Below are 26,899 nucleotides of genomic sequence, written 5' to 3' on the forward strand. Positions count from 1 at the left end.
TTTAGCCCAACGATCTGATCGATTCAGTGAATTGGGGGTTTTATTGAGAGCTAGTAGGTCGATTGCTGAGAGCTCGCTAGGAGCTTTGCCGGAAGCTTGCAATGAGCTCGTTTTATGAGATTCGGATTTCGGTGGTGTATGAACTTACTTTTGACGAAATTGCCTGGACCTTATAGGCTTCGGGTGATTGGGTCGGCCCATTAGACTGATTCTGGCCCATAAAGAGTGATGCGAGAAATACATATAGCACTACTAAGCCCAATAGAAAGTCCACTCGAACAAATCACGAAAATCAGACCGTATTTTGTGACGTGGTTTATGAAGACTAAATCAAATTACGTAGTTTAGAGTAATATATAAAAAAATTACACATATGATTTGATGTATTGAAAATGGCTTATATCAGTCAAATCACACCGTGAACACTCCTAGTTACTCATTATTACGATAATTTATTAGAAAATTTCTCCATCTTCTTTAATGTGTATGTGTAATTTCATCAAAAATCAGATGCCTCTACTAACACACGCTTTCTCCAATAGAAACCCTAGATTTAAGTTTGTTTAATAACTAGTGATATGTTTTTAGCCACGTAAAGGGATATCTCTCGCAACTTCAAACTTAAATATAGGTTTAAGCAAAATTTATAATGTTCATTATTAGTATTAACTATGAATCCAATGAATTTCGATGGGTTTGTCATTTTTTATTTATTTTTTTCCAATCATAAGAAAAAGAAGAGAGATAAAAGGATAATTCGGTGCTTTTACTTTTTTTATTTAATAATAAAAAGGGTAATATTATTTCTAATGAGAGATGTTCTTACAATCACATTAAACTCTTATAATTTTCCTCTATTAATATTATATATTTTATTTATTATAACGTTAAATTATATTATGATGTAATAATAGCGATAACACTAATAAAATATTATCATTAATATAATGGAATTAGCCTTGAGCTCCTCAACCTATATAATTCACCTAATTAAAGATGAAGATATTGAGTTTGAGATATTAAACTCACTTTAATTTAACTCATGAATTAAAGAATTAATCTTACACTAAACACCTAAATTACTCGGACTCGCCCTTTTAACTTAATTTCAAACTCAACCACAAATCTGTCTTAGTTGTTTATTAAAGGCGGATAATGTAGCGAGAGAAAACATTTTTGTGGCCTATTTTTGTAATGGAAAGAGAAAATATAATTCCAGAATTAAGGCTAATCCAAGGCATTTGCAGTTACTCCTTTATATAAACCCATAATTAAGCCTTTCATCCTGTCCGCAAATCAGAAACACGTCACTCAAATTGGACGATTCGCACCATCTTCACCACGCCAGATATTCTTCTTCTCTCTCTCCCTCCTCTCCCTCTCATTTTCTGATCATCACCGCTGCAGTGTCGCAGAAATTTGATCGGGGTGTGTGTGTATATATATTTATATATATATATATATAACCTGTATAGGCAGATAGTTTGAGAGAGGGAAAGGGAGATCGGGCTTCGCCACCCAATCGGGAGGAAATGGCTCTGAGACGCATTCTCACGCAGGTTAGTTGAGTCCTCGATGCCAATCTTACCCCTGGATTTCATATTAACTTTTCCGTGATTGTTTCCGTAGATTAGTTGGAGACCCGTCTTTCCTTGATTCTCAAAAACCCTAGTCTGGACTTCTCTAGGGTTTTCAGATGGGAATCCTAAAAGGTTGATTTTTCTTCTGAGGCTTATAGACGTTATAACTTAATCCAGTAACTCGGGAAGATAGAGTTTTGGGATTGGGAACTTACAAGCTTTAATTTATTTATTTCTTTTTCGGAAGATTGCATATTCTTAGTGTATTTGATTAGATGCGCTGATGTAGAGGCAACCCAAACTTCAATCTTTGTGAAATGACTGCGCTTTTATGAACGAATAATCAGCTCTGACTGCTCTCTTTAGCTTGGATTTCGCTCTGTTTTTGGATGAGCCTCTTTGTTTAAAGATTGCACGTTCTTGGTGTATTTGATTAGACGTAGTGATGTGCTTTCAGTGTAAAACTGAATTTTAGTGAAATATTGCCTAATAATCAGCTTAGCAGTTTGTATTTCGCTCTATTTTTCGGATAGGCCTCTTTTGATTTTTTGTTTAGGTTTTGTGTGTGGGTGGATGAATCTGATCATGTTAATTGTGAAAGGATGATTTTCTAGCTTCTGGAATGGTGAGGTTAAGGTTACTTCGAGTTTGGCTTGGTGTATATTTACATACTATTTGCAGTTGGGTTCTGAGGGGCTTTTGTTTCATGCTTTCAGTGCATAGCATTGCTGTCATGCTCACATTCTATTGTTGTTGTTATTTTGCTTTTCTCATTGATTACATTTGTTGTTTTAGGTCATGGGGCAGCAGTTGAAAAATGTATCCCCTCGATTGAATTTCACTATCCAAAGGGTTGGAGGTAAGTGTGCTATGTATTCTCAGTTCATATATGCATGCTTTTGCTCTTTTTGCTCTCTTTGCTATTAATTTGTCTTTTCCAGGGTGAAAAAGTTGATCTTTTCACTTTGCTAAACTGTTCATATCTGAAGAATTATGTTTTCCTTACAGGTCCTTGTATTAGTTACTGAGTTAGTCATTGGATGGAGTTTCAGCCTAACCTGTACCATGCCAGGGGATGGGACACGTATATAGAAAAATGCAATAGTAATTATTTGGAGTTTATATCGATTTTAACATTATCTAAAAGTTCTTACTGGCTCTTTCAAGTTTTAGCATATGGTTGACCTAGATTGACACCTTATGGTTGTTGGCACTCAATTGTCTAGATAGGTACCGACCTAGTGGCAGGCTTGTAGCACCGAATCTGCTAGCCCTTGGTTGGGACATGTGTCTAATCTGCAATGTAACACCCTGTTTGGGGTCCATAAATGGGAGCATTTGCATGAGTTTGGGGCTTAGCTAAATTGGAATATGAGTATCTGGGAGTGTCCTACACTTACACAGTATGACCCAGCTATGATAAGTTTGCATAGGTGAGGATAAGAACTATCCTTGGAGGCAAGATGGTACGGTGTATCTGAACTGTTGGTGTAAAATGTGTATAGAATAGAGGGAAGAAGCTGATTCTTGAAGGATAATTTTATTCACTATATAGTTCTTGTTAAATAGAGCTTGAGTTTAATAGAAAATAGAAAAATCTGTTGATTACAAGGCATAAATATCAACTTCCTAATAACAAGTAAAAAATTCAAAAATAATATCGTATCTCCTAAATACTTGGTCTTCAGCCACATGTTGTTGTTGACCCATTCCTCAGCAACTGATCAGCCTAATCTTTAGGCTATATGCAGCTACTTCAGGCATTCTTTCAACACTCCTTGCCTTAATAGCTGCAGGGACCTAATTTTTAATTTTGGCATGTCTTGGTTATAGGCATATGGGCATTTTATGGTTTATGGTTGTGAGGTATAGGTATGGTTATGGGGCATAGGCATTTTTTGGGGCATAGGCATGGATATGATTTTGAGTAGAGTTAAAATAACTCCTCCTCCGGTTGGCTATTCATTGCTGCTTTGGCTTCATTTTGTTGTTGATTTTTGCATACTCTCTCCACATGACCAAGTTGACCGCATTTATTGCATTTGACATCTAGTCTCCACCAACATTTGTTCTTTGGATGATTTGTCTTTTTACAATGAGGGCAAGTAGAATGATTTCCCTCATTGTTCTTCATTGTCTTTGCTTGAAAAGCCCCTTCCACAGAGCCTTCTGTCCTCATCAATCTTCTTTGTTCTTGTGCCTGCAAGGCACTCAAAACTTTTGCTAAGGTGATCTTGGACAGATCTTTTGTGTTTTCCAAGGAGGTTATTGAAACTTCATGATTTTCTGTAACAATAAGAAGAATCTTTTGTACTATTCTTGAATCAGTAAACTCTGAACCTAACAACCTGACATCGTTGACAATATTCAGAAGTTTGTCTAAATACTCTTTTATAGTTTCAGATTCCTTCATCTTTTGCATTTCAAATTCCTTTATTAAGTTTAAGACCTATATACCTTTTATTCTTTCATTCTCAACATACTCACTTTTAAGGAAGTTCCATACTTCAAAAGTTGATTTCAAAGTCATTATCCTTGTAAAGATGGATGATGAAACTGCAGCAAAAAGAGTAGCTATGGCCTTGGACTTTTTTGACTTTCTCTCCTTATGGTTCCTCATTTGTGCCATCGTGGGATTCTTAGGTAGTGGAGGAACTACGTACTCCTCTTCAACAGCCTCCCATAGATCATTAGCCTCTAGGTGTGCTTCCATTCTTGTAGACTGAACATGGTAGTTTTTGCCACAGAAAACTGGTGGTGCAAGGGTTGTAAATGGTACTTCCGAATCCATTAATATAGAGAAGCAAGTGTTTTGTGGAATTTGTGTGTGGTTGATGTTCTTAACTTTGGCTATGGATCACAAGTCCCTTAAGAATGAGGGCTCTGATACCATTTGTTGGTTTAAAACGTGTATAGAATAGAGGGAAGAAGCTGATTCTTGAAGGATAATTTTATTCACTGCATAGTTCTTGTTAAATAGAGCTTGAGTTTAATAGAAAATAGAAAAATCTGCTGATTACAAGGCATAAATATCAACTTTCTAATAACAAGTCAAAAATTAAAAAATAATATCTTGTCTCCTAAATACTTGGTCTTCAGCCACATGTTGTTGTTGACCCATTCCTCAGCAACTGATCAGCCTAATCTTTAGGCTATATGCAGACTTTGAAATCAACTTTTGAGGTATGGAACTTCCTTAAAAGTGAGTATGGTGGGAATGAAAGAATAAAATATATGCATGTCTTAAACTTAATAAAGGAATTTGAAATGCAAAATATGAAGGAGTCTGAAACTATAAAAGAGTATTCAGACAAACTTCTGAGTATTGCCAACAATGTCAGATTGTTAGGTTCAGAGTTTACTGATTCAAGAATAGTACAAAAGATTCTTGTTACTGTTCTAAAAAATTATGAAGCTTCAATAACTTCATTGGAAAACACAAAGGATCTGTCCAAGATTTCCTTGACAAAAGTTTTGAGTGTCTAGTAAGCACAAGAACAAAGAAGATTGATGAGGACAAAGGGCTCTGTGGAAGGGGCTTTTCAAGCAAAGTCAATGAAGAACAATGAGGGAAACCATCCTACTTGCCCTCATTGTAAAAAGACAAATCATTCAAAGAACAAGTGTTGGTGGAGATCAGATGTCAAATGCAATAAATGTGGTCAACTGGGTCATGTGGAGAGAGTATGCAAAAATCAACAACAAAATGAAGCTAAAGCAGCAATGAATAGCCAACCGGAGGAGGAGTTATTTTAACTCTACTCAAAATCATATCCATGCCTATGCTCCATAACCATACCTATGCCTCATAACCATAAAATGCCTATATGCCTATATCCAAGACATGCCAAAATTAAAAGTTAGGTCTCTGCAACTATTAAGGCAAGGAGGAGTGTTGAAAGAATGCCTGAAGTAGTTGCATATAGCCTAAAGATTAGGTTGATCAGTTGCTGAGGAATGGGTCAACAACAACATGTGGCTGAAGACCAAGTATTTAGGAGACAAGATATTATTTTTGAATTTTTGACTTGTTGGTAGGAAGTTGATATTTATGCTTTGTAATCAGCAGATTTTTCTATTTTCTATTAAACTCAAACTCTATTTAACAAGAACTATACAGTGAATAAAATTATCCTTCAAGAATCAGCTTCTTCCCTCTATTCTATACACGTTTTACACCAACAAACATGAACACTTTGGGATCATACTCATATTGGGAATACTAGGGTTATGTGGCTTGAATCAAGTGTGTATTTAGGTATGCCACTCATTGGATTCACAAAATCAAGATAGGATTATCATTATCTTTTTTAGCAATAAGGTAGGGCAAGATTGAGGTTCACTGACCTCATTTCTTGGCTTGATATCCCAATGTTCATATTGTACCCTTTCTGGAGCCTCGTTTGGGTTACCCAAAAAAAAAAAAAAAAAAATCAAATTTCATCCCCATCTCCATAGGGAATGAGGATCCTATACCCATTCTGTTGTTCCTGAATTTGTCCTCAAAACTGTTTTAGTAAGATCTTAGAAACAAATGCACCAGAGATCAGCATCAAGATCTTAGAAATGAAAGATCAAACTTCAATGAATCCCGAATAAGGTCCATATAAAAGGGTATATATGTATTACTGGATGATGGGGTAGGTTTTGGGGCAGGGTCTGCATATATCAACCCTGTCCTGCTCCCAACTAGAAGTATTTGGATGATTCCTGATCTGTGCCCTAAATTGAGTCAGATAGTGGCTCAACCCAAATAGAGGTAGGGTGAGCCCCTTATGGGTTCATGAAAAAAAAAAAAAAAACTCTAACCAGACACCATCTCCTAGGTCAACTATGTTTTTTTCTCTATATATATTTAGGGCTTCCTTGGGCCTACTATGATCCACAGCATGGGAACCCCCTTGGCTTTCTCCTCCTTGTTCTCATTATTGCTCAGTCGTCCATCCCTCTTTTCCCACATTGTCTTGTTCTCATATTCTCCACTTTTTGTGCAACTAATATACCAACTCACCCACAGCGGATGCTGTGCAACTCATGGTTTATGGGGGCTAAGTTAGTTGTTTTGGTAGGCAGTGGGGTTGTTAATCAATTTTGATTGAGAAAAATAGAAGCAATAGCAACTTTGGATTCATTGAAAATTTGAAGCAGTGATATCTCCATGTTCTGTTACTAAAAAAGAAGTATATTCAATACATTAGTACAATTTTTTTCTTAGCTTATTTGTTCCAAATATCTCTCTCTGAAGAGAAATTTTTCTATGGCTGGGTATCCTTTCATGTGGCTTGCTAGATCCTATTGCTGTCCCGAAAAATGTTCTTTTGCTATGGTACCAAGATCAAGATGTAAAACAATTTGGCAAAACACCTAACTTGTCTGTTGCATTGTTGCTGGTCAGGGCATGAATCATTATGGTTTCACCATGGCTTCTACTCTTGGCATCATAGAATGCATTGTATGCAGAGTAGAGAGTAAGGTCCACTGTCCTTGCCAGTGAATCCAATATCAAATGCATTAAATGTGTGTATATGTTTCTATTGTAACAGAAGTCTATAACCATTTGATGGAGTTGTCTGACCACCGTTGAAAAAATGAAACTGGTTAGTAGGCTAATAGCTTCCAATGGCGTTTTAAATAATTTAAAGAAGCATGAAGGATGAATTGGCGCTTAGAGAAGCTGAAGGTGCTATATTTGTAAGTGGTTTTATGCTAATTGGTTCTATTTGTGATAAATAGTGACCATGCTAAACATTTCACCATATTCCAGTAGCAGGCAAGACAATATGAATTGTATCAAGACATGCACTTACTATTACTATTATTATTTTCTGTAGTTTATGTAGTCGTCTTGTTTTAATGCCTTTCAGCAACCAAGTCTTGTTGATAAACTAATATAACGGAAAAGATATGTCTGACAATTTAAACTTTAAAGTGAAGTCCTATCATTCTTTTCTTGCTCCTGTGACAACGGAGTTTGTAATGAAAATGCCTCAACCTTATGCTTTTTTGTCTTTTCTTTTTCTGAATAATGCGAGTGACAGATAATTAACTGTTACCTTTTGTCCAGGGAAAAGACTTTTGGGTGCTCAAGAAAGGTTTCAGTCAAGTTATGCTGGCAGTTTATCTCGCAGGGTACGTGATACAGATGGATCAAGTGATGCTGCATATCTCAGAGAGCTTTATCACCGAAATGATCCTGAGGCAGTCATAAGATTATTTGAGAGTCAACCTTCATTGCATTCTAACCCGTCTGCACTCTCTGAATATGTTAAAGCATTGGTTAAAGTTGATCGACTGGATGAAAGTGAGTTGCTGAAGACGCTACAGAGAGGTGACTATGATAAGGGAACTGCTTGTCATGCTTCAAATTTTTCCCATCCTATTATTTCTTTGCTTTTTTATTTTACATCTTGCATCATCAGGTGACTTTTTGACTTAAATTTAGTAGTGAGTTTAACTCTACTTTATTACATGAAGGAAGAAGTTGCTTATCATTTCCAATTTACTTCAGGAGTTGTGGATGTTATGCCTTGTGGGGCCTCAGGAAGGCTGGCCCCAAATCTGGCTTTTGTATATTGCATGATTAATTTATTTTCAGAGTTTCAGAAGTGTCAAAATGTTCTTCGAGTACATTGTTCCATCACCTCCTCTCAGAAGAATTTATGACTTGGTTTCTTGTGTTCTTTGTTTCTCCATTGTGCGGTGTATTTTGTTTTTGTTCCTTTTCATTCAAATTTCTCTTTTCCTATATGTCAATCTTCTCATATCTCAATTTTGACCAACTAAAGAAGAAAATTGTGCAGGCATTGCAGGTGCTGTTAGCTCACAAGTGCCGGAAGATAGTTTAGGGGGCTTATCAGCTTTCAGGAATGTGGGAAAACATACAAAAGATGGTGTTCTTGGAACTGCTAGTGCACCTATACATATGATGGCTGCAGAAGGAGGGCATTTCAAGGAACAATTATGGCGCACTTTTCGGACTCTTGGCATGAGCTTCCTCTTGATTTCAGGTGTAGGGGCACTAATAGAAGATAGAGGAATTAGTAAAGGTAATGCTATCTTGTGCTGTCGCAGATGCCTTTATAATCTGGATTCTGTTTCATTTAGGATTGAATGATAATTGTTCATTATTTTCTTTGCTGGTTCTGTTTACATTAATCAGGACTTGGTCTAAATGAAGAAGTGCAACCAAGCATAGAATCTAACACAAAATTTAATGACGTAAAGGGAGTTGATGAGGCAAAAGCTGAGTTGGAGGAAATTGTTCACTATCTTCGAGATCCTAAGGTAATACATCCTGGATCTTGCATTTATGCCTTGTATTTACCTGTTTACTAGGTAATTGCTCTTTTACCATGTAAGTGACCATCTCTATTTCTTGGTGCTTTTATTCCCCCTCCCCCCACCCAACATCTTTTCCCCTTTACTTTTCTTTCATTATTCATGGGCGTGGTACCACCTGTTGAACATTTTTGCATAAGGCATTCATTTTCCTTCCGTACCTCTTTTTCCCCTAAATTTGCCATGTCATTTCATTTTCCCCCAGAGGGTGCCAAAGTATGTGCAAAATTATACTGCAGAACTCTAAAGCTAATTTCTCCAGTTAATGCCCAAAATGTTCTCCAATCATGCTGACAGGTTCAAGTTTCTTATCGTGTTCTTTTCACAGAGGTTCACGCATCTTGGTGGGAAGCTTCCAAAAGGTGTTTTGCTTATTGGTCCACCAGGCACTGGGAAGACCATGTTAGCAAGGGCTATAGCAGGGGAAGCTGGGGTGCCATTTTTCTCATGCAGTGGCAGTGAGTTTGAAGAAATGTTTGTGGGTGTTGGAGCCCGAAGGGTGAGAGATCTCTTCTCTGCTGCAAAGAAACGATCACCATGTATCATATTCATTGATGAAATAGATGCCATAGGAGGAAGCCGTAACCCAAAGGATCAGCAGTACATGAGGATGACCTTGAATCAGTTGCTTGTTGAATTGGATGGGTTCAAAGAAAATACAGGGATCATTGTGATTGCAGCAACTAATTTCCCTGAATCGTTGGATAAGGCATTAGTGAGACCAGGACGATTTGATCGTCACATTGTTGTCCCAAATCCAGATGTTGAAGGACGGAAGCAGATTTTGGAATTTCACATGTCAAAGGTATTGCTACTCTTTGAGAACAAATCATTTGGTTTCTTTAATGGATGAAGCCACATTCATTATCGTGTACTTTTGCTGAGAATAGCGTAAAAAGTAGATGTTCTTGAAGTTAGAGAGTTTAAATTGTTGTGACCTAATATGCTGAATCTGAGCATGCGTATAAAAAGTTTTTTTTTTTTTCATTTCATTGTCAGGTCTTCTTTTTATCATAAAATTTTCATATTAATTAAACTCAATTTCAGAATTAGAATTTTGCTGGAAAAAGTGTTGGAACTTAAGTTTCAGTTCTATTGAGCAGTCCTTAAGTCAGTTACAGGAATAGATGTATGGCTTTACCTAAAATTCGTAGGCAGTCAATCTCCTTTAAAGAACTTTGTCCAGGCTTTTATTTCATTCCTGGCCATTTGTTTTGATTGATGATTTTTTCACTCACACATTGGAGGCCCCCATCTGGCCATTTGTTTTGATTGATGATTTTTGCACTCATAGAGTGGAGGCTCCCCATAACTCATTTTCACTTGATACCCTAAACTGAAAACATTACAAATTGAACCCCTCAACTATAATAATTCAAATTTGAGTTGAACACCATTAACAGAGGCATAAAATCACATTCTTAACCTTAACTAGTCATATTCTTTTGTGGTTTTAGCTAACTGTAAACCTGCTAAATTATGACCTTCAAATGAAGAGTTGGTTCGTAAGAGATTTTCAGTGTCTTTTTCTAAAAAGAAATATTATGTGTGTGTGTGTATATACCGGAATGGCATTTTTTTTTCTAAAAGAATTTTAATTTTTGGTTATGTTCAAGTCACATGATAAAACTTTTAAGCAACCTCCTAATGGAATGGTAAATCTGTAATTTCATAGTTGAGGGGTAAACTTGTCTGAATTTTTTAGTGGCATGGTGTTATGTAATGGTCATAATTGAGGCCATGTTAGCAATTATTGGAGATCTTTTACAAAATTTGAAAAGGAGTCAAAAGGCTTGTATTTAGAATGAAAGAAACAATCAAGGGTTTGATGGCTCATACATTCTGAATCTCCCCAAGAGTTAAGAGTGATAATTTTGGAATATCAATTCCATCCCCACTGCTAGGATATATAATTGTGATGTTAGTCTTCAATTACTTTAATTGGTACTAGTTATATACGTGCATCTATATGTGTTTCACTAACAAACACAATTTATTTGTTATGAATGAATCTACTCATGTCATTCTATTATTTGTGCTGTGTGATGAGTCCAATAGTTTAGTTTTGTTGCATTTTCATTGTGCAGTGATTCTTGTCCTCATTATTTATGCTAACAACAGGCACGCCTTAATGTCACTACATGGAGAAAACTAAATAAATTTTAGCTTTCAAACTATTTCTATCCATGGTTGTATCTTTTGCAAGCAATTCTATATCCCATGCCATGTGTTTAAGGGTGATGTAGGATAGCTCTGGAATCTGCTAATACTGACTGATTGGAGACCTAATTAGGGTTGGAAGCCTAGGGAAAATTGTAGAAAGGCCTACAGTTTTGGTATGTAACAGGTTGGTAGGCAGTTTAGAGGTAAAATATGGCTGAAAAGATGAAAATTTGGGGGCTGAATTAGGTCTGGAAATAGTTACGGAAATACGAATTTGAAATTGAAAGATTAGATAGAAAGAGAGAAATATCTTCTAAGGCGTCACACCTAAGGTTAGAATTGCATCATGCAATTCAAAGAAAGCATGATGCTGAAAGAAAACTGCAATCATTGTTCTATTCACTTTTGAAAAAAAAGAGAGATTACAATGATCTTTAATTCTTTATAGAGTTCTAGTAATCCTATTCTTACAAGTATTAGGGAATCCTTTTCCTATTAGGGAACTAAATAACTACTAAAATTTTTAATAAGACGAGGAAAGGATTATAGATAAAACAAGACTAAACACTATAAATAAATTCCTAAGACATAATTAGTTACTAAAAAGCCCTGGGAGAAATATGCAGAATGATAAAAATACCCTTGATGTATAAATTATGAAGATTTAAGCCTAACACAGCTCCTAGAAGGCCCTTCTTCATCCAAAACATCTCAAATAGGTGTCAGGAACCAGTCCTGACCTAGGGTTTGTTTAAAGATAGAAATGAGAACAAGAGAAAAATGAGGAAGAAATAGAGAGAAATTAGGGAGAGAATTGAAGAGAGAAAGGAATTCAGTCTTGTTATTCCTCAATAACCCCCAAAGCAGTCTTGAGTAGCTTGTATGGCTACTCTTTAAAGGCAGTTGTTTCAGTTACATAGTGTAACTGAAAGTGTACAGCTATCAACTAAAATAATAGAAAATTTAACAGCTGGTAACTACTACTCCTAAGAAATAAGCCTGTTGGTGGACTTTTTGCCGCAAGCCACGGCTGCACCCATCTTCGCCGGACTGAGATGTCGGCCAGAAGTGGATGAACGAACAGAGTATGCTGCTGAAGGCTCTCTTTAGTGATCCTTGACGAACTAGAATAATCCACCTATGCTGAGGCTAGAAATTCCAATGTTTGAAGGAGATAAACCCTGATGGTGGATCAGACCTTGTGAATGTTTTTTTTACCACTACCGAATAGCTAATGGGAGCAAGGTTAACATGGCAGCTGCCTCTCTTAATGATGTGGCAGATTCATGGTTTCAAGGTTGGAGTGAATAGAGAACGGAATGGAGGTGGGCCAAATTCGTAGAGGAATTTTGCGCTCATTTCGTTTCGGGGAGCAAAACCTAACTGATGTGGTGGAAGAATTTAACAAACTGAAATAGGAAGGAATAGTGGAAGAATATCAAGTAAGGTTTGAGGCTCTTAGGTCTATAATAAGACAAGCTCACCCAACTCTAGATGAACATTATTTGTGTCTAGCTTCATTAGTGGGCTGAGTGATGAACCAAGACTGATGGTCAAGATGCTACAATCTACTTCTGTAAGACAAGTGGCTGGAAAGGCCTGCTTGCATGAATTGTCATTGTACGCATTTGTTAAGAAGCACAAGATAACATCAAAGGGATATGGGGGAAGTAATTGGCTGGGCAGTGCAGGGAGAAATTTCAAGGGTAGCAACTTACCAATCACAAAAGGGACCTATGCACCCTGAGCACCCCTCAATCAAGCCCCCTTAAAGCCTCTCACAATAGAGTAGAAGCGACAAATGGGGCTGTTTTTTAGATGCGGGCAAAAGTTTGCACCCGAACATCAATGTAGAAAACAACTAATGCAGATGGAAAGGCAAGAGGAAGAAGGATAAGAGACCTGGGAGCAAGAAAAGGCAGGAAATGGAGTCGACAAAGAGGAAGGCGGACAAATATCCATACACATCCTAGAAGGTTGCCCATTGGAGAAACTAATCAAGACCAGGGGGATGGTGGGAAAGAAGAGGGTGATAATCCTCATTGACAATGGAAGCACCCATGGCTTCCTAGATGAGGACCATCCAAAGAGTTGCAATGCCTCTTGCAGGCCACCCTTCCTCTATTAGTTATAGTTGCAAATGGAAGCAAACTGATCAGTAAGTACAGGTGCAAAAACTTCACATGGAGGATGCAGGGGCATGAGTTCACCACCGATTTAAGAATTCTGCGTTTGGGAGGCTACCATATTGTGTTAGGAGTTGATTGGATGAGAATAATGAGTCCGTTGATATTTGATTTTAATACATTGGAAGTGACTTTTGGAAGGGAAAGTAAGAGATTGACATTATTGTTAACCAGTTGCTTGGAGAAGGGAGAATGTAGAGTGGTATTTGGCAGAAATTAAAAAAAAAAAAAAAAAAACTGTTCGAGCATGGAGAGGTTGCCATAGCTCAATTGCACACCTTGTATGCAATTGAGCTGGAGGAGAAACAAGGGGATATTGGGGGAATGGCGGCAGTTGATCATTCTTGGTTCAGATTGGATGCTACAGTGATCCCTTCAAGCGAGGTACAATCTTATGACTCGTTACACTCATTATTGGTTGAATTTGAGGATTTGTTTGTTGATGTCAAATCTTGAAGGATCTGACTGGGAACTCTAGAGAATTTGCGAGAATTCTGGAGAATTAGGGAGGGTGATAGAATTCGGAAGAGAGAGAGAGAGAGAATTAAGGAAGAATTTAGAATGAATTTGATTCAAACTTCAGCATGCCTGAATACAATCAAGCAGGTCCTTTATATAGAGAGGATCATGCACTTCAATTCCTGCCAAAGGGAAGTTTTATTTACTAGTACCCTCTTCTAGAAATAACTACCCAACTTCCTAACCGTTCATGTGATAGCCTCGCCAGTTGCATGTTATATTCCCTTGTCGTGACGTATACCATGACAGTTGAGCCCTCTACCTTACCTCCAAACCGATTCCTAGAACACACTATCCATTTACGACCCAATACCAAACCCGTTAATGTTAGGTCTTGCCGATATTCTCCCTTCCAAAAAAGCAGAGATTGAAAGATTGGTGAAAGACATGTTGTCCAAATCAATAATACAACCGAGCCGGAGCCCATTTGCCTCCCCTGTCCTTCCTGTAAAAAAGAATGATGGATCATGGAGATTGTGTGTCGATTATCGCTAACTAAACTCTCAAACAATTGAAAACAAATTTCTCATCCCTATCATAGAGGACCTACTTGATGAATTGTCTAGGGCCACCATATTTTCGAAACTTGATTTAAGGTCTGGGTACCACCATATTAGAATGAGCCCCAAAGACATCCCTAAAATCGCATTCAGAACCCACCAAGGCTTATATGAATTATTGGTTATGCCATTTGGCCTAACCAATGCACTCGTCACTTTCCAAACCCTAATGAATCACATCTTTGGTCCTCACCTTAGAAAGTTCATTTTTGCTTTTTTGATGACATACTCATATACAACCCTAATTTCGATCAGCACTTGAGCCACCTTTCAAGTTCACAGATCTAACCAATTGTTTGTGAAGAGGTCTATGTGTACCTTCGCAGAGAAGTAGGTGGAGTATTTGGGTCACAATCATGGGGGATGGAATCAGCACTGATCCAAGAAAAATTGCAGTCATGATGGAATGGCCAACACTGTAGATGGTGAAGGAATTGCGGGGATTCTTGGGATTGACGGGATACTACAGAAAATTTATCAAGAATTATGGGATTATCAACAAACCCTTTACGGAGTTGCTCAAGAAGAATGGTTTTGAATGGAATTCTAGGGCAGAGACATCATTTTGCACCCTCAAAGAGGCCATGACACAAGCTCCAATCCTAGCTTTGCCTGACTTCTCTATTGGAGACATATGCTTGTGAGTCGGGGGTGGGCACCGTGCTAGTACAAGAAGGAAAACCAATAGCCTTTCTCAGCCAAGCCTTGGCCCCAAAACACTTGTGGCTGAACATCTACGACAAGGAATTAATCTCAGTACTCATGGTAGTGGAGAAGTGGAGATAGTACTTGGAAGGGAGTCCATTCATGATAAAAATGGACCATGAGAGGCTCAAGTTCTTAATGCAACAAAAGTTGCACACTCAGTTACAAAAAAAAAGGAGTAACCAAGCTGTTGGGATTGGATTACCCGATACAATACAGAAAAGGAAAGGAGAATACAGTGGCTGGTGCATTGTCAAGAAAGAAGGAGGCAGGAGAATGTCGGGTAGTTTTAGCCTTGGTACCGGATTGGGTGAAAGAAGTGTCAGACAGCTATGAACAAACCCCTTAGGTAAAGGATCTTATGGCCCAATTGGCTGCTCGACAATTGAATATAAAGGATACAGCTTAAAAGCCGGACTGTTGTAATACAAAGGGAAGTCGGTTATAGGAGATGATGCTCAACTCAAAAGGAGGATTTTACATTCCTTACATGACTCCCCCATTGAAGGACATTCAAGTATGAATGTCACTTACAACAAGGTCAGACTGCTCTTTCACTGGCTGAGGATTGAAGAAGGATGTGACCGAGTTTGTGTTAAGTGTTCCATTTGCCAGCATTGTAAACACCAGCAGGTTCCTTACCTGAGCCTGCTTCAACCTCTAGACATTCTGGAGTAGGTGTGGCAGCAGATTTCCATGGATTTTGTGGAAAGATTGCCTAGATCAGAGGGAAAGAATACTGTTATCCTAGGACTATGCGGAATGACCCTTAGATGGTATATGCCTCTTTCAACACTCTCAAATCCACCCAGCGACAATAGGAATTGAAAACAGAAAATATAAGCAACCAAAAACAAAATGAAAATAAGAACAAGAAACAATCAAACCACAAGCAATAGGCGCAGATTTATCCTGGTTCGGTTTCCTTTGAGGAAGCCTACATCCAGCCTTCAAACACCCCTTCAAGCAATCTTTATTTCCAGACAAAAGATCAGTATATCACAGCCCTCATAGCCCACAAACCTTGAGTACAATACCACACTGTTTCCCCAAGAAAAAACCCCAAGACTTGTAGACAGTCTTCATTTCTTGAACAATGCCTTGCACTCATAATACAAAGGACTAGAGCACTCATAGAATAGTTGTCTCTCAGGAGGTGCCTTGCCCTCTTATTTATAGAGGAGGCAGACACACTTAGGCAACTAACTAACTTGGGGAAATTATATATTAACCCCAACAAAATGTATTAATTATACTTTAACCCCTAGCTGCCTAATTTCTTCAGCCGAGACTATCCTTCATGCTCCTTTCTGGTTCTGCTATCTTCTAGGACAAAACTCGAGGCAAACTTCAACAAATACAATATTGGTGGTAGTGGACATATTGACGAAGTTCAGCCATTTTTTAAGCATAGCTCACCCATTTATAGCCCCTGAAGTAGCTAGATTGCTGTTGGATACAGTTGTGAAGATACATGGGTTACCCCTATCAATTGTATTGGATAGGGATAAGGTGTTTACTAGCCACTTTTGGAAGGAATTGTTCAAATAGCTAGGAGTGGGGCTGCATATGTCAACGACCTATCATCAAAAAACTGATGGATAGACTGGGAGAGTCAACCAATGCGGGTTACCCCTATCAATTGTATTGGACAGGGATAAGGTGTTTACTAGCCACTTTTGGAAGGAATTGTTCAAACGGCTAGGAGTGGGGCTGCATATGTCAACGACCTATCATTCGGAAACTGATGGATAGATCAAGAGAGTCAACCTATGCCTGGAATCGTATCTCAGGTGCCTTTGCTGCTCTAAACCGAAGAGTTGGAATAGATGGCTGGCTCTGGCTCAATGGTGGTATAATTCTAATTATCATCAATCGTTAAAAAGCTCCCTGTTCGAAGTCCTCTTTGGATACAAACCCCCATTGATACTGTTAGAATCCCTATTCGTCACACATACTAGAGACGTAAAAGGGGTGGAGAAGCAAGGGCAGTTAAGGAAGAAAATGCAAGGGTAGAAGAGTCGCATTCAGTTGGAGAAGGAATATTCACTCACGTGGCTGCTACGGAATGAGGATTACGTATAAAAGGGGAGGGTTAAGGAGAGAGAAGGGGCTGGAAAAATTTGTTGAAGAAGTGGGAGAGTGAGGCCCTCTCGAATAGGCCTATTTTGTTTTCTTTCATTGTTTTCGCTACATCCATTGTTGAAGCTACTGTAATTGAGGAATTCCTACTGTTTTTGAGTTAAAGTTCAATCAATTGAGTAAGAGTTCTATTAGATACCTGTAGTCATGCAATACTCTAAGGTGGAGTTGGCTGCAGATCAATACTTATAGCAGTGATAAGAAGCATTACAAGTGATCAAGAGAGAATTGGTTGTGGCACAGAACCGGATGAAGCAACTTGCCGACAAGAAGAGGAGTGAGAGAAGCTTTGAGGTGGGTGACATGATCTACTCAAAGGTTAAGAGCTTCCAACAGCAACTATTGGCTAGACATCCTCCCACCAAGTTGAGCCTGAAATATTCCGAGTCCTTTCCGGTGGCAGCCAGAGTGGGGAAGGTAGCCTACAGATTGCAACTACCTAAAGGAGTAGGGATTCATCCTGTCTTCTGTCTCCTTGCTGAAGTGGTCAATGGGGCCCCTTGACCGCATAAGTTCAGACCTTCCTCCCTTGGAAGCAGACTTAAAAGAAAGGGAGGAACCCCTTGCAGTGTTGGACAAGAGGATGATCTATCAAAATTCTATTCCCATTACACCGGTGCTGGTGCAGGGGATCCACTATTACCTTGATCACACAACGTGGGAGTACCTACCTGACCTCCTCAAGCAATTTCCCCGAGTTGCTCAGCTTTTGTAATTTCTTGAGGATAGTAAATGTCTTCAAGGAAAGGGGTATTGTCATGGTCCTAAGGGTAGGATAGTCCAAAATTTTTGTAAGCTGCTAGAGTTGTACCTAGGCAGTTATTAGCTTGCTTCTCCTGGTGTACATTCCAGAAGTTACAGCAGCTAACGGATCATAAATACCTGTACTGTGGCTCAGCCATAAATGATGAAATGAAAAGAATCTAATTTCTCTCTCCAAATTCTGTCATACTCTCTCTCCTCCTTTCTCTCTTTCTTCTCCGAATTCCTTCAGGATTCTCTCATCAGAATCCTAAAATACCCTTGTCAGCTCTGAGAAGCTGACACGGCAGATACTCCCAAGTGGTATGATCTGGATGCAAATGGGACCATTGGACCGACACCTGTATCAGTGGTATACTATCCTTATAAGTCACCTGTCAGTCCAAGATAGCCAGGGTCTCAACCTCAACCTGATGGTCATCAGGCATAGGGGGTAAGGTAGTGCTAGATAAATCCTGAGGACCAATTGTCTTCTTGAGTAAAGAAACATAGAAGACTGGATGTATAATAGTGTTGGATGGCAGTTGCAATCTGTAAGCAACAGGACCCACTTTAGCTATTAAATTGACCCAAAGATAGACCAAATCCCCCACCAAAAACACCCATTCACTCCAGCGTCAATCTGCATACTGCTTCATTCTATTTTGTGCAGCAGCCAACTTCCTTTTAAGCAATCACAGCATTTCTTGCCTCTGCTGTAAATATTGGTCCACCATTGCAATTGTTAGTGTATAGTCCACAATGGCAGGTAGAAGTGGGGGTTTAAAACTGAAAAGTGCCTCAAAAGGAGACATCTTTAATGAGCTGTGGTAACTGGAATTGTACCACCATTGGGCAAGAGATAAGCATTTATGCCAGCTCTTTTGTTTTAGAAAACAAATACATCTCTAATAAGATTCCACACATTGGTTTACTCTTTCAGTTTGACCATCCGTTTCAGGATGATAAGCTATAGACATGCAAACCAGTTCCCAAACTTTTGAAAAGTTACTGCCAAAAATCACTGGTAAAAATCTTATCTCTATCAGAGACAATAAATTGTGGCACCCATGCAACTTAATCACTGAATCCATAAATATTCTTGCCACTTCTTGGTCCGTGAATGGGTGAGAAAGGCTCAAGAAATGAGCAAACTTGGTTAGTCTGTCCACCACCACTAGAATAGCATTCTTACCGTCAGATTTAGGCAACCCGTCAATGAAATCCATGGAAATACTTGCCCAAGCCTGTGCAGGAATGTCCAATGGCTTCAACAATCCAGGATAAGCCACCTGCTCATGCTTGCAGCATTGGCAAACTTTGCAGGCCAGCACATACTCTGTAACCATCTTCTTAAGGCTAGGCCAAAAAAACTGCTACTTAACCTTATGATAAGTAGCCCTTATACCTGAATGACCCCCCAAAGGTGAGCCGTGTAGAGACTGCATTATCTGTCTTTTAAGCTGTACATTATCACCTATAACCATTCTTCTTTTAAATCGGTTTATTCCATTAGATAAGGTATATCCAGGTTTACTGTTAGGGTTGACTGATAACTGGGCCAGAAGATCTTGGGCCCACCCTGCTACTTCATAACTAGCAGTAACTTCTCTCACTCAATTTGGAACAACTGAAGTAATAGCATTACAAATCCCTTTTTCCACCTGCCTAGACAAAGCATCAGCTGCCACATTCTCTTTTCCTTGACGGTACTGAATAACGTAATCAAGGCCTAAGAGCTGTGACATTCTCTTCCTTTGCAGCCATGTATGGAGTTTTTGTTACATGAGAAACTTAAGGCTCTCATGGTCAGTTTTGATTGCAAACTGACTACCTTCTAAACAATGTCGCCATTTTTCTGCAGCCACTAAGACAGCAATCAACTCTTTTTCATAAACACTTAGGCCTAAATGTCTAGGTGCAAGAGCCTGGCTAATGAAGGCTATTGGTTTGCCTTCTTGCATCAGGACTGCTCCTACTCCTTTATCACTGGCATCTGTCTCCAACACAAAAGGCTTTTTAAAATCCAGCAAAGCCAACACTGGAGCTTGTGTCATAATCTTTTTCAAGTGTATAAAAGCTGCCTCTGCTTGAGGATTCCATTGAAAAGAGTCTTTGTTAAGCAGTTCTGTTAATGGTTTACTGATGATCCCATAATTTTGAATGAACTGCCGATAATATCCTGTCAATCCCAAAAATCCCTCAAAGCCCTAACTGTAGTTGGTCTAGGCCATTCAACCATTGCAGCAATTTTCTTTGGATTTGTACTAACTCCTCCTGATATAACATGCCCTAAATACTCCACTTGTCATTTGGCAAAGGTACATTTGGATTGCTTTACATATAGTTGGTTGACCCTAAGGACTTCAAATGCTGTCCTAAGGTGAACAATGGGCTGATCAAAAGATTCACTATATATAAGGATATCATCAAAGAATACAAGGATGAATTCATGCAGGTAAAGACTAAAAATATGATTCATGAGGGACTGAAAAGTGGCAAGGGCATTGGTCAAACTAAAAAGCATGACTCTGGATTCATAAAGGCCTTGACGAGTACGAAAGGCTGTTTTTGGTATGTTGGCAAAATTCATTCTTATTTGATGATAACCTGCCCTTAGATCTAGTTTAGAAAAAAACAGTAGCTTCTTTAAATCATCAAGGAGATCTTCAATGATGGGTATTGGGGATTTATCCTTGATGGTAATGGCATTAAATTGACGATTGTCAACACAAAATCGCTATATCCCATCCTTCTTTTTAACAAGGAGAACAGGGGATGCAAAAGGACTGTGGCTAGGCTGTATAATATAATTAGCCAACATTTCTTTGACTAATTTTTCAATTTCAGCCTTCTCAATAGGAGGGTAACAATAGGAACGAATTTAACTGGGTTAGTGTTTGGTTTTAAGTTGATAGCATGGTCAAAAGGTCCTTGTGGAGGTAGGGTTGTAGTCTCAGCAAACAAGTCCTCAAATTCTACCAATAGTATCTGTAAAGACTAATTGTTGTACCTCTGAGGACTGTAGTGCAGCATTGCAGGCTGCCACTGAATAATCTGCTTCTCAAATCCACTACTCCAAATTTTCCATTTCTGCAAATCGTTCCACTTCCATAGCGCTTGTACAGAAAAAAACTGAGCCACTTGATTTATTTTGTTTCCGAGGAATTTCTGTAGTTTCTTTCCTGAAATCAACTTGCAATCTCCCATCTCCAAGTTGCCAACAAGAGTCAACTTCTTTTCTTTTATTTCAAATGTCACCTCAAGCTTATTGAAATCAAAGATAATGGGACTGACTGTCATCCCATCCACTCCCAACGCAATATCACAGCCCCCCAGTTTGAGAACCTGCAAATCAGCAGTAAATTCATGCCCTTGCATCTTCCAACAGAAATCCACACATCTTGACTTACTATACGTCTTGATCCCATTAGCCACTGTTACTGACAAGGGAAAATTAGTTTTCACCTTACAGTGCAGTTCTTTGGCAGTCTTTTCATCCAAAAAACTATGAGTACTGTCACTATCAATCAATACCATCAGTTTTCTATTCCCAACCAATCCTTCCACCTTAATAATCTTGTTGGTTGGGCAACCTTTAAATGCATGTAATGATATTTCTCCATCTTCAGTTTTAGGAACACTCTCAGCAGCCATTTCTACCTCTTCTTCTTCTAAATGTCTCTTACATTGATGTCCAGGGCTATACTTCTCTCCACATTTAAAGCACAAACCAAGCTGTCTTCTCTGCTCTAAAGTGGAGGATTTCACCATACTAGGTCCTTGAGGAACCCTAAGATAGAGATGTCCAGGGCTATACTTCTCTCCACATTTAAAGCACAAACCAAGCTGTCTTCTCTGCTCTAAAGTGGAGGATTTCACCATACTAGGTCCTTGAGGAACCCTAAGATAGAGATTTCCCTTAGTCACCCCTTTGATTATTAGCCCAAAATTTATTCAAAGGCTACTGATGGCCAGAATTATTTCCTTTGTATGGAATCTGATGCTTCTTAAAGATGGCTTCTACTGTTAATTCTTGCAATTTAGCCTTCTCGCCTGCCTGTCACAGGCTGCAACATTTTTACAGTAGGCCTTAATTCTTCATTCAGTCCACAAGTGAAGCTAGAAATGAAATAAGCTTCTGTTAATGTAGGATGTGCCACAATCGTCAATGATTTTAATTCTTCAAACTTGATCTGATAATCCAGTACAGATCCTCCTTGTTTCAACTTGTTAACTTCCTCAATGACATCAGTCATATTCCGATCACCAAAATTTTCACAATATTCATCGACAAATTCTCTCCATATATAATCCACCTTCAGCCATGACCAGCCTTGAAACCAAGCATCAGCCACATAATTAAGACAGGCTGAAGCTAGAAAAATTGGAAAAACTTTTGGCATCACGTAATCCACAATTTAGGATTATGACCTTCAAATATAGATATTTCTAGTTTTGGCAGAGTATGAATGTGAGTCTGAGAAGAACTAACAATTGGATTCTCAAATTCATTATCAGGATTAACCTCTGTTACAGGTAACCTAGAGGTATTAGGGAGAGATCCATTACCTGTTATGATCGGTTCACCATTATCTCTTGGTGGAAAATCCACCAGAATGCTAACCTGTGGCAGATTAGAAAACATATGTAAGAATCTATCCAATCTTTTTGCCAGACCATCCATAGATGCATCTAGCTTCTTCTCCAAAGATTGAATCACGTCTTGATTCCAACTCATTCCTTCCTGAGTCTGGCACAGTCCTGTCTACATCGTCTCTATCCTCGCCTGCAGGCTACTCATCTGCACCTCCCACTGCTTCATTCTTGTTCCTTCTGCCATTATCTCCTTCCAACAATTCCGATTCTACTCGACCTCTACAAAAGCAAACCGAGGATTGGCTGCTTTGATACCAAATTTTCAGGAACCAGTCCTGACCTAGGGTTTGTTTGAAGATAGAAATGAGAGAGAGAGAGAGAGGAATTACTCAACAACCTCCAAAGCAGTCTTGAGTAGCTTATATAGCTACTCTTTAAGGCAGTTGTTTCAGATACATATTGTAACTGAAAGTGTACAGCTATCAACTAAAATAACAGAAAAATTAACAGCTGGTAACTACTCCTGAGAAATAATCTGTTACACTTGAGATCTTGGCAATAGGTTGGGCCTTTCTACCAATTTTAAGATGCTTCTTATATGACTTTAGACATTGTTACCGGTGTCCTCCATAAAATGGTTTCCTTCTTTCTTTGGTCTTCCTCTACCTATACTGTTAAAACTTCTTCCGTTCAATCCATTTGCTCCCCAAGCACAGCTATTGGTCTTTTTCTTCATTATTGATCATAAACTGAAAAAAGAATAGGTATCATGATTGATACTAATTGGAAGATGTTAGGTTTGTTTTATTTTTATTTTGTTTGTTGATTGCTCTTCTTCTCCATCTTTTGTAGGCTCTGATTGGATCTGTTCTTCATTTACACAACACGTGATTGACATGCACACGACAAATTTTTCAAGTTGGAATTTTTTTAATGAAATTATGTATATAGAACTACAAGTTGGTTTCACAATAACTATGTTATGGAACATGACCATATCAATTCTCTTCATTCAACGCCATCTCATAAAACTCTTTTTTATATGAAGATTGTACTAAAACTTTATTTCATCATTCCTTCGCTAAAGGGTTGTGTCAGGAAGGGTATTTATTGTAAAATTTTCCCATATTGTTCTTTGTATAGATTTGTATTGTCAATGTGACTTTTAAAAGTCAATTGGCATTATGAATGTAATGCCACCAACCCTAACTTGGTTTAGATAAAGTGCTGTTGATGATGATGAAATTATGTATAAGAACTCCATTCCTATGCATAAAAGCTATATTAGTTAGAAACAATTATTTATTTTAAATGATTACAGTAGCATTTAAGAATAAGAGATTTAGTGTATCCTTACACTTCTGGACTTAGTCAACAGATTCTACATACTAGTTGAAGTACTAATATCTCATGGCAAAAATACTAAAACAAAAAGGTTTTCCGGGGCTAACTTCTTGTTTATGATTCAAAACTGACGACAGGTTCTTAAGGCAGATGATGTTGATATGATGATCATTGCCAGAGGAACTCCTGGCTTCTCAGGTGCTGATCTTGCTAACTTGGTCAATATTGCAGCTCTCAAGGCTGCAATGGATGGTGCTAAAGCTGTGAGCATGTCTGATCTAGAGTATGCAAAGGACAAGATCATGATGGGTAGTGAGCGCAAGTCAGCTTTTATATCTGACAAGACTAGGCGTATGACAGCTTACCACGAAGGTGGTCATGCTCTTGTGGCCATTTATACTGATGGTGCTCTCCCAGTGCACAAGGCTACAATTGTGCCAAGGGGAATGTCTCTCGGCATGGTTACCCAATTGCCAGAGGTCGATCAGACAAGTAGATCTCGGAAGCAGATGCTTGCCGGGCTTGATGTTTGCATGGGAGGACGAGTTGCAGAAGAGCTCATCTTCGGAGAAAGTGAAGTTACTTCAGGTCCACAATCTGATCTCCAGAAAGCAACTAATCTTGCCAGAGCTATGGTTACCAAGTATGGCATGAGCAAAGAAGTTGGAGTGGTTACTCACAACTACCATGGGAAGAGCATGAGCACCGAGACAAGGCTCCTCATCGAGAAGGAAGTCAAAGATTTCTTGGAAAGGGCTTACAACAATGCAAAAACCATTCTCACCACCCATAGCAAGGAGCTCCATGCTCTTGCCAATGCTCTGCTAGAGCATGAGACACTGACAGGAAGTCAGATAAAGGCTCTGCTTGCTCAAGTCAACTCCCAGCAGCAGCAACAGCAACAGCAACATCAAATTGTTGCACCACAGAACACTTCTCAATCCAACCCATTGCCACCTTCGACACCCAATCCAGTAGCTTCTGCTGCAGCTGCAGCAGCTGCCGCAACTGCAGCCGCCAAGGCTAAAGGAATCGCCCCTGTGGGATCTTAGCAGGTAAAATGTACTTTTAAGACATACATTAGGTGATTATTTTCCATAATTCAATGTGCATATTCTTAATTTTAAATGCAAGCCCATTTTTCTGGAGAAGAATCAACTTCAACTGCTGCCAATGTGGTTCTACTTGAGCTCGGCTGAAGGTGGTTGATGATTGATGTCAGTAACATGACCATGTTGAGTGTAGTTAGCTGTTATGTTTTAAGTTTATATGACCACTTTCGACCATTTTAATATTCTGAAGTAGTAGAGCTTCATGTTCACTTTCATTCTCAACCTCCTTTCCGCTGCTCTCGTTTGCTTTGTCTGATGGTTTAAACCTTTGTTTCTCGGGCTGAAATTGAAGCTCTGACTCCTGTTCGAATGCAAAATTAGAGTAAAATATCGCATATGAATAACTTAATAGTCTATAAATGAGAGGTCCGTCATGGAGAAAGACATTAACAAAAGGAAGAAGCGCCCCCCCCCCCCCCCCCCCCCCCCCCCCCTCTTTCCACCCACTCTGTGTGCAGTGTGTGTTGGGTTGATTTGAATTGAGTGGTAAATGTATCTCTTGGGGTGCTGAATGCTGGCTAAGTTTTGGAGAGCAGCGTCTTTTGCAGGTTCTTTAAGAGAGAAAAAAATTTTGAAGTTGTGGTTATTTTGGGAAAATTGACTACTAGTGTTTGCGTTTCTACTGACAACAGCTGTTGAATAGCATTAAGGATAATAGAAGGATCATGCATATCCAAAGATAATAGAAGATGTCTGTTTTCTCCCTCAAAACCAACCCTTGTGGCAAAGTTCTGAATCGCTTTCTTTACAAAACCCATGTGGAAATCGACATTGACTAAATCATGATGTTGTCCATTTCCCCCACCCACCCCCAAACTATGCATAAGATTTACACCCAACAAAATCATCAAAGTCCTCTGTTACACCGCACCACACCTTACTTCTCCTGCTTCTAAGTCCGTGTTCACGTGTTTGGCTAACAACACCTTAATTACTATAACGTCACGTTTGGTTTGATGATGGAGTGGTTGTGAAGGGAATGAGAATAGAATTGCTATTGCACAAATGAAATAAATATTATGTTAAGAGGACTGGCTGTTCAAATTGTTAAAATATATAGTTTATGAATTGGAAGGTTAATGTTATACAAACAAAACCACCATAAAGTGTGATAATTCATAATTGTGAGAACAATGTTCTCCTAATATTAATTAACTAAATGTGTTATCACATGCAAATAAAAACGTATAAAAATATTCATTCACTAACAACTTTATTTCACCAAAATTACTTTTGATGATTTTACATAATAATTTGGTTCACTTATGATGATTTTTCTTATATTAAAAATTTGTAGAAGTGACATAAAGTTGAGATGCCTTGTATGCACAAAAGTTCACTTCATAGTGAACATTAAGGTGATGTCCAATCATGAATGAATTATATCATGAACGTTAAACGGATATAAACCATTTGGGAAATTCTATTCATAACCCGTGTTTTTACTCTTCAAAACCCAAACCTCATAAAATTCCACATTAATTTTAAAATTCCTATTTTACCCATCCCACAACCCGCTTTCTTCTCCAATTATCAACCTCTGCCTCGTCTCTCTCTTTCTCTCTCACACACAAACATACACACACAAACACATACATATATATATACACACATTCTCTCTCTATATATATATAAACCCAGCACACACACTTATATATATATATATCACACACTCACACACACCTATATATATATATACACACTAACACATAAAACACACACACTTATATATATATCACACCTATACATATATATATATACACACACTAACACAAGCTTGGCCGCGGCTATGGCAGCCGCGGCCATGGAAACCACCCCGCACCGTGAGGTGCGGGGAATTCTCAAATCCCCGCACCTCGCGGTGCGGAGATTTTTGGAACCTCCGCACCGCGAGGTGCGGAGGATTCTCA

The 26,899-nt window shown here is 38.7% G+C and overlaps 1 protein-coding gene across 1 annotated transcript; it reads left to right on the top strand.

Moving 5' to 3' along the window:
- Positions 1–1,281: 1,281 nt before the first annotated feature.
- LOC127813091 (ATP-dependent zinc metalloprotease FTSH 4, mitochondrial) lies at positions 1,282–25,204 on the top strand. The gene is made up of 7 exons (XM_052353843.1): positions 1,282–1,559; positions 2,376–2,439; positions 7,645–7,908; positions 8,381–8,626; positions 8,740–8,864; positions 9,247–9,723; positions 24,015–25,204. The coding sequence occupies exons 1-7, from the start codon at positions 1,533–1,535 to the stop codon at positions 24,927–24,929; spliced, it is 2,118 nt and encodes a 705-aa protein (XP_052209803.1). The 5' UTR covers positions 1,282–1,532; the 3' UTR covers positions 24,930–25,204.
- The last annotated feature ends 1,695 nt before the right edge of the window (positions 25,205–26,899 follow it).

Source organism: Diospyros lotus, chromosome 11, assembly GCF_014633365.1.
Source record: "Diospyros lotus cultivar Yz01 chromosome 11, ASM1463336v1, whole genome shotgun sequence".
Taxonomy (NCBI): Eukaryota; Viridiplantae; Streptophyta; class Magnoliopsida; order Ericales; family Ebenaceae; genus Diospyros; species Diospyros lotus.